This window comes from Rhinopithecus bieti, unplaced genomic scaffold, assembly GCF_001698545.2.
Source record: "Rhinopithecus bieti isolate Rb0 unplaced genomic scaffold, ASM169854v2 scaffold_13348, whole genome shotgun sequence".
NCBI lineage: Eukaryota > Metazoa > Chordata > Mammalia > Primates > Cercopithecidae > Rhinopithecus > Rhinopithecus bieti.
The window spans coordinates 5741968-5760063 of NW_016808764.1; the positions used below are offsets into that span (position 1 = coordinate 5741968).

Below are 18096 nucleotides of genomic sequence, written 5' to 3' on the forward strand. Positions count from 1 at the left end.
CTTTTGTTCACTGGCAGATGGCAAAACTTCAGAGCACAGTAGTGAGCATTTTGGTCAGACATGTCCCACACAGTTTTATCTGCACCCCGAAGTAGGATCCAGGATTTGCAGCACATCCTTCCCTTATCCTTTTGCCCTCTTCCCTCTTTTCAAATTGGTGTGAGTTACTAGAGCTTACAAAAGTACAAGAACTAAGGAATTCTGCTCTCTTGTTTTTTTGCTCTGAGCTTGGAAATATCCACCACATTGTTAAGCAAATGTTCTCTTTACCAGTGGTGGGTAAACACAGACATGAGTGAGTTTTCTGCTACGCTTAATTTGAGATGTAGAAAATCAAAGCCACAGAGCAGGGTCAGTCAGCTTTAGGTCTGATTTATGAGCATTTAGAACAACAACAGAAAAAAAATACAGGGATTATGAAGAGGTCAGCAGAGAGTCACTAAGAAGAAGTCCAACCAAACTAGACTTCCTTCCTTTCTGATTTTATTTATGTATTGATTGATTAATAGGTGTGTATAGCTGGTAGGCTCAGTCAGGCTGGCCGGCAGTTGGTAAACAAAACTTCCTTTATTCACTGAGAGATTGCGTGTCCAAAGTACTGAATATTAAAAGGTGAACCCAACAGAGCTCCTACCTTCAAAGTTCTTAACTTGAAGAGGGGAAGACCAAAGTTTGTTTGCTTTTTTTTAAAGACAAGGTATTGCTCTGTTATCTGGGCTGGAGTGTAGTGGTGTGATCACAGCTCACAGATCACAGCAACCTCGACCACCTGGGGTCATGTGATTCTCCTGCCTCAGCCTTCCAAGTAGCTGGGACCACAGGCACATGCCACCGTGTCTGGCTAATTTTTAAATTTTTGTAGAGATGGGGGTCTCACTATGTTGCTGAGGCTGGTCTCAAACTCCTGGCCTCAAACAGTCCTCCCATCTGGGCTTCCCAAAGTGCTGGGATTATAGGCGTGAGCCACCATGCCTGACCAAAGACAAAAGTAAGCACAACTTTGCAATACAGTTTCCATCTCTGTGGAAACAGACCTTTTCTGCCTGGTTCCGAAGCTTGCTTCTTCGAACATAACAGATCCTCAGTAAATATTGATAGATGACAGATGGATGGGTGGATGGGTAGATGGATAAGTGAGTGGGTGGATGGATGGTTGGATGGATGGATGGATGGATGGATGGATGGATGGATGGATGGATAGGTGAGTGGGTAGATGGGTAGGTAGATGGTTGGTTGGCTGGCTGGCTGGATGGATAGATAGGTGAGTGGGTGGGTAGGAGGGTGGATAGATGGATGCCCAGACAGAAGCTATTGGAGAAGGCTTTATAAATGATGGATTTAGAAGGACAAGTGCAGGCAAATAGTCAAGAAGAGCCAGTCCAAAGAACGTAACAATTACAAAGGAGTCACAAAATGAGTTTATTTAAGCTGTGTAGTGAAACTTTTCAAAGAAATAATTTTAATGGAAGTATTATCAGTATACTGGAGACAGTACATTTGTAGTAATTCTAGAAAGAAATGATGTGGACCTCAGCTGAGGCAATGGCTGTGGGGATGAGCAGAGGGAATAGATTTCAGGGATATTATAGCACAGAAGCAACAGGGCTTGACAGCCAATGTTAGCAAGAAGGGCCAGGGGGAAGTTAGATTGATATTTAGGTAGTGGCTTGGGGAGAGAGATGGAGGAATGCTAGGCTCAGAATTAGAGAGTCCAAGGGCAGAGTATGTTTGGGGGAGAAGACCACTTCAATTTGGGACAGACCCAATTTGTTATGCCTTTGAGAAGTCAAGGTGAAAAGAAAGCATTCATTAGATGCTATGGACCTACAGCTCAGGAGAAAATCTCGGGGGGTAGTTGTAGACATGGAAATAAATGCCATCACCCAAGACCTGAGACAGAACCCTAAACGTGCAAATGTTTAAGGGCGGAGCGGAAAGTTAAAGGAGAAAGAGAGGCAGAGAAGTAGGATCAGAAGCCAGAAAGAGTTGGCATCAGATAAATCAAGGAAGAGAATTTTACAGAAGGTGTGACCAAAAGTAGCAAGTACAGTCGAGAGGTCAGGCAAGGTAGAGGGCAAAAGCATTCTCTGGTTTTGGCAGCCAAGAGGTCACCAGTGTTCTGTGCAAGAGACGTTTTCAGTGGAAGGAGTGGAACAGAAACCAAAGTACAATAGGTTGAATGGTGAATGGAAAATGAGGAAGTGGACATGGGTGGACTACTCACCCAGTGGAGTTGGGGACCAGGCCCTGGAGACTGGGGAGACTCCATATCATTACAAATCCTGTTGTACCTTTTGATTCTAAAGCACATACCCAGACTTCATTTCACAAGTTCAATCTATGCCAAACAGGGATTAAGAGCTCTAATGGCTGAGATTCAAACCCCAGTTTTGCACGTTAGTTGTGTAATCTCTGACTCAGTGATCTCATCTGTAAAATAGGGATGATAATAATGATGTTACTTCATGGCTGGTGAGAATTTAATGAGTTGGTACATGTGAAACGCTTGAAATGTGCTTGGCATATAGTAAGTGCTTAAAGTATATTGGCTTGGCTGGGCACAGTGGCTTACACCTGTAATCCAGCACTTTGGGAGGTTGAGGCGGGTGGATCACTTGTGCCTACGAGATTTGAGACCGGCCTGGGCAATATGGTGACACCCCATCTCTACAAAAAATATAAAAATTAGCCAGCTGTGGTGGCACACACCTGTAGTCCCAGCTACTTGGGAGGCTGATGCGGGAGGATCACTTGAACCCAAGAGGCAGAGATTGCAGTAAGCTGTGGCCGTGCCACTGCACTGCAGGCTGGGTGACAGAGTGATACTCCATCACACACACACACACAAAAATGTATGTGTGTGTGTGTGTGTGTATATATATATATATAGAGAGAGAGAGAGAGAGAGAGAGACTGTTACTATACATTGTTTAAGAAAAGAGGTGAAGAGAAGGAAAAATAACTTTGAGTGAAAAAGGAAAAAGAGGGGTTAGGGAAGATTTCTATGGTCATTTTTAACACCTCTCTCCTTTATGAATTATATACACACACATATGTACACACATATATAATATATATTTATATTATACACTATTAGTACATTATATATAAAAAATACTATTAATAATTGTACTTACATAAAGGATAGTGATTATTTGCCATTTGTGTTGCAAGTATCTTTCCCAGTTTGTGGTTTTCTTTAGGATACTTTTTCACATGCAAAATAGTGAATGTTTACATAGTCAAAGTCTTTGTTTTCTTCTTTAGTCATTATGTTAATGAGAGTTCTTCCTCTTTGAGACCAGATACTAAATTGAGTTTGCTTCCAGTTATTTTATTATTTCATGTAATATTTTAAGCCATCAGAATTTTTTTCACTGGGTGCAGTGGCTCACACCTATAATCCTAGTGCTTTGGGAGGCCAAAGTGGGAGTTTACTGCCGCTCTGACCTTGTGGGTTCAAGCAATCCCCCCACCTCAGCCTCCCAGGTAGCTGGGATTACAAGCATGAACCACCACACCTAGCTGATTATTGTATTTTTAGTGGAGATGGGGTTTCGCCATGTTAGACAGGCTGACATGTTAGACAGGTCTCGAACTCCTGACCTCAAGTGACCCACCCTCCTCAGCCTCCCAAAGTGCTGGGATTACAAACGTGAGCCACTACACCCGGTCTATTGTTGTTATTGTTTAATCAAAATCAAATAGCCACTAGGTAGCACAGTGGGAATCTGATTTCAGACTTATTCGGACCTGAGCCCACATTCCTGACCCCTTAGCTAGCCCGCCTGGTGCTACCGGTTGTTTAGGGTGACCATTGACTATAACACAGTTCCTAGAGAAAAAGCCTTCTAGAAGGGCCCAGAATTCAACCCCCTTATGCCCATGGTCAGAGGAGACCATCAGGACAGGGTCATGGGATGGGCCCTGAGACAGCCTAGAGACTCAAAGCAAACAAAACCTCCTCAATAATGAGTCCAAGCACAGCAGCTTATGCCTGTAATCTTTGGGAGGCCAAGGAGGGCAGATCACCTAAGGTCAGGAGTTCAAGACCAGCCTGGCCAACATGGTGAAACCCCATCTCTACCAAAAATACAAAGAAATTAGCCGGGCGTGGTGGCACACACCTATAATCCCAGCTACTTGAGAGGCGAAGGCATGAGAATGGCTTAAACCCGGGAGGTGGAGGTTGCAGTGAGCCGAGATCATGCCACTGCACTCCAGCCTGAGCGACAGAGTGAGGCTCCATCTCCAAGAAAAAAAAAGAGTCCCTCCCAGGTCTGCACAGTTCAAGAAGAAAACCATCCACCTGTTTCATCCCCAGCCTGGCCATCCCTGCTGTCCCCTGCCTGGCAGAAGCAGCAGTCCATTCTGAGAAACAGGGGCAGAGCATGGAAACCAAGGGAAATAAAGGCTCCCCACCCACCCCCCGAGTCCAGCTGCCACTTTGGCCTGTTGAATGGGGCTGGTAGACACCTCCACCATGCCCTCAGTGGCTGAGGGAAGTCCTTTTTACTGCTGGGAGAATCTCTCACTCAAACAAAGTCTTACCCAGAAATGTACACAATGGAAATAGAAATGCGGGATGAATGTAGTTGAGCCTGGGAGACAGACCAGCCTGGTTACCACCCACCCTTCTGTGATGGGCCCTAAAACAGGGTGCAGACAGAACAGAATTTGCAAACCGCTAAGCTGTGGCAAGGCGGGCAATCTTTCTGAGAAGGTGACTTGGGATTACTGGCTGGGACAAGAGTTACCACTGAAATGTGAGAACAATAGCCACCTTGTCTGAGAACAGCTTGGCTGGACTGACCATCTCACAGATGAGACATGATTATACCGGTTGGAAGTTCTCAAGGTTGCAAGAGGGTGGGAGCTGACTCTCTAACCCCAGAAGCTGTGGGGGCTTTGATAAAGGCCCTCCTCTTGTCACCTCCCTGCCCCTTAGGCTCTGTTGCCATCTGGACTTTTCCCCTTAGCACTGTTTATACCTTAAAGAATGAGCTTGCTGGGTGCAGTGGCCCAAACCTGTAATCCTAGCACTTTGGGAGGCTGAGGTGGGAGGATTACCTGAGCCCAGGAGGTCAAGGCTGCCATGAGCCATGATAGGACCATTGCACTCCAGCCTGGGTGACAGATCGAGACCCTGTCTGAGAGAGAGAAAGAGGGTGGTGAGCTAAGGACTCCTATGCAATTGTCTCCTTCCCCCAAGATCTTCAGAAAGAAGCAGATAGAACCTGGTTTGATATAAATGGGCTCTATGCCCCACACATATACCTCTATACATACACATACATGCACACATACCTATGTGTGCACACACATACACACTTTTACATGCATAAGTGTATGCACACACATACAAACTCACACATATGCACACATATACACACTATTTTTTTGTGTGTCCCCAGGGGTCAGCTTAGAAGTCAAAATGTCTTCCTAGCCTCCACAAGCCAGCAGTTCTGGAAAACTGAAAGCTGGGGCGGAGGGAAGAGCATTCTGTCAAAGTCACCGCATTCGAGGTTTTGAGAATCTCAAGACCTCTACTCCAGTCAGAACAGGAATTTCACTCCATTTGCTCTACTTCTGGTTGCTTCAGAAAACAACCGGAACCTTCCAAGAGCTGTGAGTTTGATAAGCATCGTTGCAGAATGAAGGGCCATTGAGTACCCAGAAAGCGTTGAAATCCAAATGGTTTCTCATAATAGGTTTCCTGGAAGCAGCCCAGGGGCTGGTTTTCAAGGTAGAGGGAGCCCCAGCCACCCCTGCTGGCTGCACACGGCTTGCCTAAGTGAACAGACCCCTCATCTGGATGCCAGGGTATTGTGCTTTCCTACCCCAGGCAGGTAGAGCCTGTAGCTGACCCTCTAGACTCCGGAAACGGTTCAGCAGGACCTGGGGGGGCGCCCAAAGGAACACATCTGCCCAGGGATCCTGCTGCTTGAAGAAGCTTAGAGGATGGCAAGGAATTGTGACCTCAAGGAAGGCCACTGCTTGACATGTTTGCACCCCTGTGCCCAGCCCAGCCCTGGCGTGTACTAGAGGCCCTGCATGCATTTTCCACCCAGCTATTAAGTCTATTTATTCTGTACTGACATAGAAAGACACTCACCCTTGTTAGTGAGAAGGGCAGGTTGCAGGGCAAAGTGAATGTGTGAATCCATGTCTGTCTGTCTGAGATGCAGGATCTGATCTGTTAGCGCAGGCACCCTGGGAAAGAGGGGAGGCCAGACAGCCACTTTCCCCTTTGTTTGCTTCTGTTGTTTAAACAGTTTTAAATGAGAATCGTCAATTGCCCTGGAGGTACTTGCAGTGAATTGAGGGAGACTAATGGGTCAGCAGATGAAATGCAATACAAACAGAAAGGGATTATAGCCAATTGAAATGGCTACAGTTTCCACCTGCCTCAAGCTACAGTTTCCACCTGCCTCAAACCGCTTTGTTCCTCCCCCCGCCCCCGCCGCTTTTCATTCTTTCTTCAAAGTGAAAATAATTTTCTTCCCTCCCACAAATCTGCCATTCATTTTCTCTTTACCCCCATCTCCCCAACCAAAAAAATAAAAACGATTGTACATGGGCACGTGGATGCACACAGCATACAAACACACAGTTGTGATAAACTGGTCACGATTTATCTTCCATTGAGTTAGAAGATGTTATCCTCCCCCCCCACCCCCATTTATGCTTGTTTGGCTTGGCTGGATTATTTATTTGCAGTGACAAATATTAAGCTAGAGCAAAATTTAGTAATCCACAATAAAACATCATTGAAGCCAGGTGCAGTGGCAGGAGCCTGTGGTCCCAGCTACTCGGGGAGGCTGAAGCAGGAGGGTCCCTTGAGCCTGGGAGGTAGAGGCTGCAGTGAGCCTTGATTGTACCACTGCACTCCACCCTGGGTGACAGAGTGAGACCCTCATCTCTAAAAAAAATAAAAATAAAAAATTATTGAATAAGGATTTTGAACTTTGAGTGACAATGCTGTTTACCTCCTCTATGATCAGGGTAACATTCTACTCTGTTGAACTTTCCTTGGCTTTTTTCTAAGAAAGTCAACATCTTTCAAGTCAACTTCTAGGACCAGAAAACAAGGCAATGGGTCCTTCACCTGAGCGGGAATCCCAAGCAACTCATAGTCCCTGCTGCCCTTCCTTTCTCCCTTCCTTTCTCTCTCTCTTTCTTTCCCTTCCTTCCTTCCTTCCTTCCTTCCTTCCTTCCTTCCTTCCTTTCTTTCTTTCCTTCTTTCTTTCTTTCTTTCTTTCTTTCTTTCTTTCTTTCTTTCTTTCTTTCTTTCTTCCTTTTCTTTCTCTTTCTTTCTTTCTCTCTCTCTTTCTCTCCTTTCTTTTCCTCTTCCTTCCTTCCTTCTTTCCTTCCTTCCTTCCCTCCTCCCTTCCTTCCTTCCCTCCTTCCTTCCCTCCTTTCCCTCTTCCCTCCTCTCTCTTGCTCTGTCACCCAGGCTGGATTGCAGAATCGTAGCTCATTGCAGCCTCGAACCCCAGACTGAAGCAATCCTCCCTCCTCAGTCTCCCAAAGTGCTGGGATTACATGCATGAGCAACTGTGCCTGGCCCCTGCTTATCTTTCTAATCCCTCCTCCCACCTCCCAGTGGATTCGCCAACTGCAAATCCATTTCATTCAGACAATCAATTCCAAATTTCTCAGCTGGGCATGATTTGACCTCAACCTCCCTGTCTGACTTCATCTCCAGCAATTTCTCTATTTTGCCATTTTCAGCCACACCAGCCCCTCTTGCCTCAAGCCTTTCCTGTTTGCTGTACCCAGTCATCCTCTGTCCACTTCTTCATCTTCTTTTTTAAAGATAGAGTCTTACTCTGTTGCCCAGGCTGGAGTGCAGTGGTATGATGATGGCCCACTGCAGCCTTGACCTCCTGGGCTCAAGTGATCCTTCCACCTCAGCCTCCCCAGTAGCTGTGACTACAGGTGTGTGTCACCATGCCTGGCTTCCTGTTCACTTCTTGACGAGACCAGCTCTTTCTTGCAGTTCCATGTTGAGCCAACAAGTCCCCTTTTCAGAAATACCTTCCCCAATCACTCTGTGGGAAAAACTGCCCATCTTCTCTTAACCCCTCCAGTTTCCCTACCCCATTTCATTAAACACCATCCAGATTTATCCAAAATCATCTTGTTTATTTAATTGCTTGCTTACCATCTATTTGCCCCACTGAAAGGTATGTTCCAGGACAGCAGGAACTTATCTGTCTTGATCATTGCTGATTTCAGGGTCTACCACAGTACCAGGCACCTAATAGGTGCTCACTAACTTTTCGTTAAATGAATGATCAAATAGCTTCTCAGCTCCCAAGTGTCGCTTGCAAAGTCCCCTGTCTGGTGCCGCCTGCAAAACCCTCCACCTGGGTCCTGGGGGATGACAAGGCTGAATGTGTGCTGCTGTGATTGCAGACAGAGTCCTTCAAGCTGAGTGAGCCCTACAGTCAGTGCACGGAGGACGGGAGTGACGTGCCAATCAGGAACATCTACAACGCTGCCTACTCGCTCCAGGTAACAGATTGCCTGGGGCACTCAGCCCTGGGTTTATGGCCCGGACCCAGGAGACAAAGTTATATCTAGGCTGGGGTGTGGCTTGCACCAGGAACTCTGGTGAGGATCCCTGGAGTTCATCCAGAGACCTCAAGAACAAATGATGCCAGCTGGTTCCAGTACTCTGCAGTTCATCTGTCACCAGAGCTTAATTGATTCACCGAGGTTTCTGTGGAACTCAATGTACAGCTGAGACAGACACACCTCCTAAATAGGCCTTAGCAAGGGAGGAACAGGAGAGAAGCTGTCTGAGAGAGACACTGGCCGAAGGGTCGAGAGCATGGCTTCCAGGCCTGCTGGTGCCCCTCACTTGATGATGGCCTTGGACCAGCTGGGTTCCCCTCAGCAACCACAAGGGGAGGTGGGATTGGATCAGGGGCTGCTAATTTGCAGCTCCCAGTCGCCTTCCAGGTGGCATACCCAGTTTTTCAAGAGCCTGGATGGTGTTTAAAAGTCGGAGAATTTCACAAGAAAATCCAGATTTCCAGACTCTTGAAAAAATGAAATGATACAGCAGCATTGAGCCCATATTTCCTGCAGGATAAACAGTGGGTGTAGCCACCCCAATAAATGCAGCAGGTGTTCTCTGGCTCCCATAGTTTTCACTACCCCTCCGTATGTCACTTACATCACTGTCTCCTGTATACATTTGACTTTTTAACACTTAAGTGAGACGATCTGTTCTGCCTCCTCTCACATTCTGGGAATTTATAGTTCACCTCCTACCAGCATACCCCAGAGAGTCCATGAAAATCAGCCCAGCAGAACAAAAGGACCAGAAACCTTCAGCACTGAGTCTGCCAACTTAGATAAGAGCAGAGTTGAGAGGTGATGTAGACAGCGAGTAAAAGAGGACTTTTGGGCCAGGCACCATGGCTCATGCCTGTAATCCCAGCACTTTGGGAGGCAAAGGTAGGAAGATCACTTGAGCCCAGGAGTTTGAGACCAACCTGGGCAACATAGCAAGACCTTGCCTCTGAAAAAAAAAAGTTTTTAATTAGCTGGGCATGCTGGTGCACACCTGTAATCTCAGCTATAAGGGAGGCTGAGGAGGGAGGATCCCTTGAGCCTAAGGGTTCAAGGCTACAGTAAGCCACGATCACACTACTGTACTTCAGCCTGAGTAAGAGAGCAAAACCTTGTCTCTAAAAATAAAAAAAGTGAGCTCATCAGAAAGATACTTCTGGATGGTATTTAGTGAGAGCTACCATGCACACACACACCTTACATGTATCAATTCATTTCATGCTCACAACTTCATGAAGTTGATATTATTATAAAGAAAGCAAAGCATCGGAGAGGTTAAGTAACTTGCCTGATGCCAAACAGCAGATAAATAGCAAAGCTGGGATTTGACCTGAGTAGCCTGCCTTCAGGAACTCTGCTATTAGCTTTTATGCTATAAGCTCCATGGATATTGTGGTGGCTTATGATCCATGAAGACCCAACGTGGAGGGCTTGGGCTTGAGAATAGGAACACTGGGACTGTGTTCATTTCTCTCTGTTTCTGGAGGACTCCTCCAATTTTCCCATTTAACTTTGTGTTGGCACCCACATGATGGAAAATGACCGCTCCAGCCCCAGCTCAGCCCAATCTCCATATCTCAGTTAGTCTAAATTCTAAATACATTGGCCACATGCGGCGGCTCATGCCTATAATCCCAGCACTTTGGAAGGTCAAGGTGGGAGAATCACTTGAGGTCAGGAGTTTGAGACCAGCCTGGCCAACATGGTGAAACCCCGTCTCTACCAAAAATACAAAAACTTAGCTGGGCATGGTGGTGCACATCTGTAATCACAGCTACTTGGGAGGCTGAGGTGGGAAGATCGCTTGAGCCCGAGAGGCAGAGGTTGTAGTGAGCTGAGATTGTGCCACTGCACTCCAGCCTGGGCAACAGAGCAATATTGTCTCAAAATAAGTAAATAAATAAAAATAATAAATAAATTCTTAATAGCTCTTCCAGCTTGAGCCCTTTGCAGTTCCAGGACCATGCCCAGCCCAGTTGACCTAAGGGGCAGGTTCATGTGGTTGACCAAGGCTGAGGGAGGCTGACCCCCTGGACTGAAGGATGTACAGGGAACTCCCTGACATCCGTATGCAAAGACATGAATGGCATCCCTGGGTCTCCTCTTTCAGATCTGCCTTCATTCATGCTTCCAGACAAAGATGGTGGAGAAATGTGGGTGTGCCCAGTACGGCCAGCCTCTACCTCCCAAAGCCAACTACTGCAACTACCAGCAACACCCCAACTGGAGTGAGTGAGACCCAGCCCCAGCCTTGCATGCTCCAGGACCAGGGTCAGCCTAGCCCTGGCAATAGGCACTCATGGGACTCCAACCCTCTTGCCTTTTGCATGAGGGAGGTATTGGTTGAGAGCCATTTAACTAGAGTTTTACTTCTGTTGTCAAGCCTGCCTTGAATTATACTTTGCAACTGACCACCTTAGTCAACTCCAGAAGGTAGGAATGGGTCGATATTACCTTTTCACAGAATAGATAACCAAGACCCAGAAAGGCTAGACAGCTTGCCCAAGGTCACACAGCCAGAAAGGAACAGAGCTGGATCCAAACCAAGGGCGGTCTGACCTTCAACTCACACCCTTAACCACCACTGCTTTCTGTTTCCCAACATCACAAGGCAGTATGTGTTTCCAGAGAGCCAGTGTTGGTAGAAAGTGGGAGGAGAAATCATTAAAATGAGACTGTGGGGCTGTCCTTGGTGACCTGGGGATGCCCGGGAAGGGTCCTGTGGCTTTTTCAAAGCTCATGCTGCCCTCTCCCTTGTCCCTCAGTGTATTGTTACTACCAACTGCATCGAGCCTTTGTCCAGGAAGAGCTGGGCTGCCAGTCTGTGTGCAAGGAAGCCTGCAGGTATGTGGACCCCAAGGGGTGAGATGGACGGCTGGGTTGGGTTGGGCTGCCTACACTCATACCGTCCCCTCCTCCCTTAGCTTTAAGGAGTGGACACTAACTACGAGCCTGGCACAATGGCCATCTGTGGTTTCGGAGGTAAGTTCTTCTGCCCACCCTTCCCCACTCGAGCCCCCCGCCTGGAGTCCCACTGACATTTTTGCTGTGTCCTCTGGCCTGGGACATGGTCCAAGGGGAAGAGAGCTACCTTGCAGAGGCTGGGGAACAAGTTGGGGAACCTGAGGAGGGAGGCTGGCCCTGACCTCTTGGGCATCCTCAGACCCACTCTTTCTCTCTCCATTGTAGAAGTGGTTGCTGCCTGTTCTCACTTGGGACCAAGGCCGGCAAATAAACAAAAAGCTCAACAAGTAAGTTTCCTCTACCATGTTCCTCTGCCTCTGCCCGCCACAGCCCCCAGCCTTCTCACTTGCTTCCATATGAGTATGGGTATGGCCAAATCTCTTTTTTTTTTTTTCTTGAGACAGAGTCTTACTCTGTCACCCAGGCTGGAGTGTAGTGGTGTGATCTCAGCTCACTGTAACTTCTGCTTCCTGGGTTTCAGCAATCCTCCTGCCTCAGCCTCCCAAGTACTTGGGATTATAGGTGTGCAGCATCACACCTGGCTAATTTTATATTTTTAGCAGAGATGGGATTTCACCATATTGGCCAGGCTGGTCTTGAACTCCTGAGCTCAAGTGATCCATCTCCCTCAGCCTTCCAAAGTGCTGGGATTACAGGCATGAGCCACTGAGCCTGCCCCCCTCTTCTTTTCATTCACTCACTCATTCATTTCCTCAAAGCTGGGAGAGAGTGAACTTACATCTGTGAATCATGCCGTGTGAACTCACATTTCTCTAAGCCATCACTATCTCCCTCATGCCCACTGCTGGGCCTGCCCACCTTGAGAGCCAATCTGGCCAATCTGGCTTCCAACATTCATAGAGCACCCCCTAGGTGCCAGGTGCTGTGTGAGGTGCTGGGGAAACCAGGACAATCAAGCAGACATGGTCTCTGCCCCCCAAGGTACTTACACTCTAATGATAAAATAGACTTTGACCAAGCAATTGCAAACCATTAAACCAAGTGTTGCAAACTGGTGACTGATCCTTGGCACAAATCTAGCCTCATGAACGCAACCCATTATTTCCAGCTTTTCCTGAAAGTTCAAAAGTTCTGGCAAGAACGACCCTCCACTGTTTTGTAGCACCGAAGAGCTGAGTAATACCTGCTCCTTTGGAATGAGTCATGGTCCAGTTTGCCATCGTCCTATCGAGAGGCAGTTTAGTGCGATGGTTAAAAGCATGGACTTTGAAGCCAGATCTAAATGAGTTGGAGTACTGGCTCAGCCGATTATCAACAGCGTAGTCTTGGACAAGTTCCTTAACCAATCTGCATCTCCGTTTCCACATCTGTGAAATGAGGATGATGAAACTATACATACCTGCCTCATAGGGCTGTTGGGAGAATTCAGTGAGTTAATTCACATAAAGTTCTTACGACAGTGCTTGGCAACACAGGAAGTGCCCCATAAATGCTCATTGCCATTGTGCCTATTATCATATTACCTCAACTACCCTGCTCATGTACATTACCTGTACATACTTGAGATTGCTATCAAACAATTACAAATGTCGACGTTTAATGAAGAACAGGGTACAGTGGCAGTATGGCTGGGTCGACTGACTTAATCTGGAAGCTGGGGAGCAGTTATTGAGTAAATGAATGACATGAGGACCAGTTCCAGGCTGGAGATATGCTCTGGGGTGTAGACGGAGCCCTTATGGGCCAGGTTCTGATACCTCCAAGGAGCTCAGTGCCTTGGCTGTGCTGCCAGCTTGGGTAGGAGGGAGACAGAAATGCTGAGGACTGGTGATCTGCTAGGATGCCAAGGCTCTTGACTCACCTGTTGGAATTTTGCAGGACAGACTTGGCAAAACTCTTGATATTCTACAAAGACCTGAACCAGAGATCCATCATGGAGAGCCCAGCCAACAGTGTGAGTAGAGTGGCTTCCTTCCAGGACCTGTCCTGAGCCTATGTCCCTTGTCATTGACACTGGGGAAAGGTGTCCTGCATGCCCTTAGGCAGCAGAGAACTGGCCCAGGGCCCTTGGAGTGTTGTTGGTGGAGATCGGAGTGCCGTGGTGGAGGTCTGGGACTATGTCAGAGTGTCCTCACTTTGGGGGCAGATGTGAGCATCTGCCTGGCCTTGGGGAGCAGAGTCAGGGAAAGGGGTTCCAGCCTGCTCTAGGAGGGCTGCTGTAGGCTAGCCAGGTCTCAGGTCAGAACACACAGAGTAAGAGGAGACAGGAAGCCTGCCTGCTTTTTCCTCCCAGTCTGTGCAGGGTCAGGGCTGACCCGTGGCTCCCTTGGGAATCAGGGTTCCTATGTGAGACCAACTTGTGGGGAGGTCTCTCTTGATGGGACTTGTGTGGCTTGGCCTCTCTTGCAGATTGAGATGCTTCTGTCCAACTTCGGTGGCCAACTGGGCCTGTGGATGAGCTGCTCTGTTGTCTGCGTCATTGAGATCATTGAGGTCTTCTTCATCGACTTCTTCTCTATCATTGCCCGCCGCCAGTGGCAGAAAGCCAAGGAGTGGTGGGCTCGGAAGCAGGCTCCCCCCTGTCCAGAAGCTCCCCACAGCCCACAGGGCCAGGACAACCCAGCCCTGGATATAGACAATGACCTACCCACTTTCAACTCTGCTTTGCACCTGCCTCCAGCCCTAGGAACCCAAGTGCCCGGCACACCGCCCCCCAAATACAATACCTTGCGCTTGGAGAGGGCCTTTTCCAACCAGCTTACAGATACCCAGATGCTAGATGAGCTCTGAGTCAGGGATGAGAAGACAGATCTAGTCAGGACCACCAGCCATGGTCTAAGGACCACCAGCCATGGTCTAAGGACATGGACCGGGTGCCCCCAGACGTGCGCACAGGGGACCCTCTGCCCCATTCTGGGCTTTTCAGAGACTCCGACCAAAAAGCCTGCTTTAAACTGCAAGATGGGGCCTGGACATGTGCCCGAAGACCCATCGGGTACTACGCAGCAGCACTCACAACTGTCCAGGCTGAGATATATCCTGGGACCTGAACTATTAGCGCATCAGTAGAGACTGGGGGCCGAGGCAGTGATGCTGGCCCAAGCGAAGGCGAGTGAGGGCTGATGCAGCTCTTTGCAGGTCTTGAGAGGGAAGGACTCTTCCAAAGCCCCAAAGCCAAGGGTTTCACCCACACTGCCAGCCTGAGTCGGGGCCCAAGGATGTGACATTGAGTATCAAGGCTAGATAGCTACTGCCGGATGCCAAAGATAGGAGAAAGTGCCAGCCCTGAAACCGGAGCCGTTTGTGAATAAACTGTTCTTCGTCACTGACACTGGGGAAAGGTGTCCTCCATGCCCTCAGGCAGCAGAGAACTGGCCCAGGGCCCTTGGAGTGTTGGTGGAGATCAGAGTGCCGTGGTGGAGGTCTGGGACTATGTCAGAGTGTCCTCACTTTGGGGCAGGGGTGGGCCCAGGAGATGGATCTGATTATCCCATTTTGTGTATGAAGAAACTGAGGCACAGAAAGATTAAGTTACTGGCCCAAGGTGACACAGTGAGGAGGTGGCAGAGCTAGGATTTGAACCCAGACAATCTGACTCCACGATTTTGCATCCAATTTGTGTCTGTACCTTTTAAAGGGTGAGGCCCATGTCACTTTGGGTGGGAAGACGGGGAGCATGGTGGGCCATGCTCTGGGCAGCTATTCCAAGACAGAGCTGACCCCCGCATCACCAATGGCCTGTCCCTCACCAACAAGCCAACTGCGACAGATGACCCACTTCATATCACATTCACATCTTCCCACCTGAAAATGGCTAACAGATATTAAATCCTTGGTTGGTGTTTAAAGCCAACCCAAGAAAAGGTGTTAGGTACTGTTTTAAGCACCTAGATAGGTTAGCATAGGGGACTGCAAATGGTGTTCTGCAAACGAAATCCTGTTTTTGACCATGAACTAAAATTTTATTTTATTTTATTTTATTTTTTATTTTTTGTAGAAATAGGATCTCACTATGTTGCCCAGGCTGTTCTTGAACTCCTGGCCTCAAATGATCTTCCCACCTCAGCCTCTCAAAGTGCAGGGATTACAGGCACAAGCCACCGTGCCCAGCCAAGAATTTTTATTTTTGCTTTTAAATAGCAAAAGAAGAAGATTCTGTAACTCATGAAAATGATATGAGATTCGACTTTGAGTGTCTATAAATAAAGTTTTGTTGGTACACAGCCACATCCATTTGTTCAAGTTTTGTTTACGGCCATTCATTGCACTACAGTGGCAGAGCTGAGTAGCTAAAACCCAAACCTGCAAAGCCAGCAAACCCTAAAATATTTTCCCTTTGGCCCTTTACAGAAAACTGTGCTGGCCCTTGGATGAGCATATTCGATGGATATGATTATCCCATTTTGTGGATGAAGAAACTGATGCTTAAAAGATTACTTGCCCAACGTGACACAGCTAGGAGGTTGCTGAGCTGGGATTTGACCCCAGACAGTCTGACTCCAGAGCTGGTGCCTTTTATTGCTCCATTATTTTGCAGCCAATCTGGTCTGTACCTTTGAAGGATGAGGCTGAAGTCCTTTTGGGTGGGAAGAGGGAGAGGCTAAATACCCTGGCTCTGGGGCTGAAGGAAGTCCTTCATCTACGGGGTGGCGAAGGTCCACAATTCAGGACTCATTCCCTTCACGAGAATGGCTGCTAGTAAGGGCAAGAGTCTTGGTAAAAGAGGGCTGTAGGGACCCTGTCTGGACCTGGGCACCCCTGGTTCAACTCAACTCCAGGCCTGTGACTAGAGCAAGCCTCTGTCCTACGTGGCGTTTCCACTAGACCTCACGGGGCAGGGCATTGCCAGCAGGCATGCCAGCCAGCAAGGAGGAGGTCATGGTGACCCCAGACTGGAGGGAGCTCCCCCGTGAAGTGGGCTCAGGAGCTAGGCCCATGCAGGTGGGGATTGGGTTACAGAGGCCGTGAGCCTGGCTCTCGTCCACGCTGGGCTCTGGTGGCTGTAGCCGGTGCTGACAGGGAACTTGCAGCAGATGCCTACCTGGGCACAACGCAAACAGGAGCTTCCTCGTCCTCCTCCATGGCGGGGGCAGGAGGTGCCCTCAGATTCGTGGAATTGGCCAGCCTCTGCCTGATACAGGAACACTTCTAGTGAGGCTTGCCAAAGGCAAGGCCACGAGAATCCAAAGCCAACAGCTGCTCGACTCTCCCCAAGCACACAGGCGTGCACACCCAGCAAGCTCCAGCTGTCTCCATTCTTGTTTGGCTCTTGCAGTGTCCAGCATTGCCTTCCCTCCTTCTCCACTTCACCCTTCCAGGCCAACTGCAAATGTCAGCGCCTCTGTAAAGTTTTCCCTGACCCTCTTCCCTTGTCCCAAGAAGTTGGAGCTTCCACCATTATACAGCTTGCCTGTCTTGCCTCTGTCTCCCAGGCTGGAGCACAGTGGCATGATCATAGCTCACTGCAGCCTTGACCTCCTGGGCTCAAGTGATCCTCCTGCCTCAGCCTCCTGAGTAGCTGGGATTACAGGTGCATGTCACTACCCATGGCTCATATTTAAATTTTTTATAGAGACAAGATCTCACTATGTTGTCCAGGCTGGTCTTGAACTCCTGGACTTCAAACAATCATAGCTTACTGCAGCCTCAACCTCCTGGGCTAAAGCAATCCTCCTGCCTCAGCTTCCCAGGTAGCTGTAACTACAGAAGTACACCATTATGCCTGGCTAATTTTTTTAAATTTTTTGTAGAGATGGGTTCCTATTATGTTGCCCAGGCTAGTCTCAAACTCCTGGCCTCAAGCTATCCTCCCACCTCAGCCTCCCAAAGTACTGGGATTACAGGATGAGCCATGGCGCCTGGCCCTGTATATAATTTTTTCCCCATATCTGTCTCTATCATTAGACTATGAGCTCTGTAGGGGCAGGAATTGTGTCTTATCTCTTTGTCCCTAGATGGGGACAGGACAGAGTACAGTGTTGGCATTTAGGAAAAGTTTGTGGCACTTATAAAAACAGTAACAATACTAACAATGGCTAACATGCATTGAGCTCTTACAGTTTGCCAGGGATTCTGCTAAGCACTTCACACACATCAGCTTGTGTAATTCTAACAGCTCAGGAACTCATAAATAAAGAAATGGAGGCCGAATGTGGTGGCTTACACCTATAATCCCAGCACTTTGGGAGGCCAGGGTGGGCAGATTGCTTGAGCTCAGGAATTTGAGACCAGCCTGGGCAACATGGCAAAACCCCATCTCGACAAAAAATACAAAAAATATCTGGGCATGATGGTAGTACACGCCTGTAGTCCCAGCAGCTACTCAGGACGCTGAGGCAGGAGGATCTCTTGAGCCCAGGAGGTTGAGGCTGCAATGAACTGAGACTGTGCCACCGTACTCCAGCCTCGGGAACAGAGGGAGATCCTATCTAAAAACTAAATAAAATAAAATAAATAAACAAAGAAAAGAAAAGAAAGGAAAAGAGAAGAAAAGAAAAGGAAAGGAAAAGAAAAGAAAAGAAAGAAAAGAAAAGAAAAGAAAAGAAAAGAAAAGAAAAGAAAAGAAAAGAAAAGAAAAGAAAAGGA

The 18096-nt window shown here is 48.0% G+C and overlaps 1 protein-coding gene across 2 annotated transcripts in view; it reads left to right on the forward strand.

The window, feature by feature from the left end:
- The window catches only part of SCNN1G (sodium channel epithelial 1 subunit gamma), a 34339-nt gene extending 18602 nt beyond the window's left edge, over nucleotides 1–15737 (forward strand). For both annotated transcript variants that reach the window (XM_017887208.1, XM_017887209.1), the window contains exons 7-13: nucleotides 8422–8520; nucleotides 10697–10814; nucleotides 11352–11430; nucleotides 11511–11568; nucleotides 11776–11837; nucleotides 13390–13465; nucleotides 13921–15737. In XM_017887208.1, the coding sequence (XP_017742697.1) occupies nucleotides 8422–8520; nucleotides 10697–10814; nucleotides 11352–11430; nucleotides 11511–11568; nucleotides 11776–11837; nucleotides 13390–13465; nucleotides 13921–14301 (873 nt within the window). In that variant the 3' untranslated portion in view covers nucleotides 14302–15737. The remainder of the gene's footprint in view (nucleotides 1–8421; nucleotides 8521–10696; nucleotides 10815–11351; nucleotides 11431–11510; nucleotides 11569–11775; nucleotides 11838–13389; nucleotides 13466–13920) is intronic.
- The last annotated feature ends 2359 nt before the right edge of the window (nucleotides 15738–18096 follow it).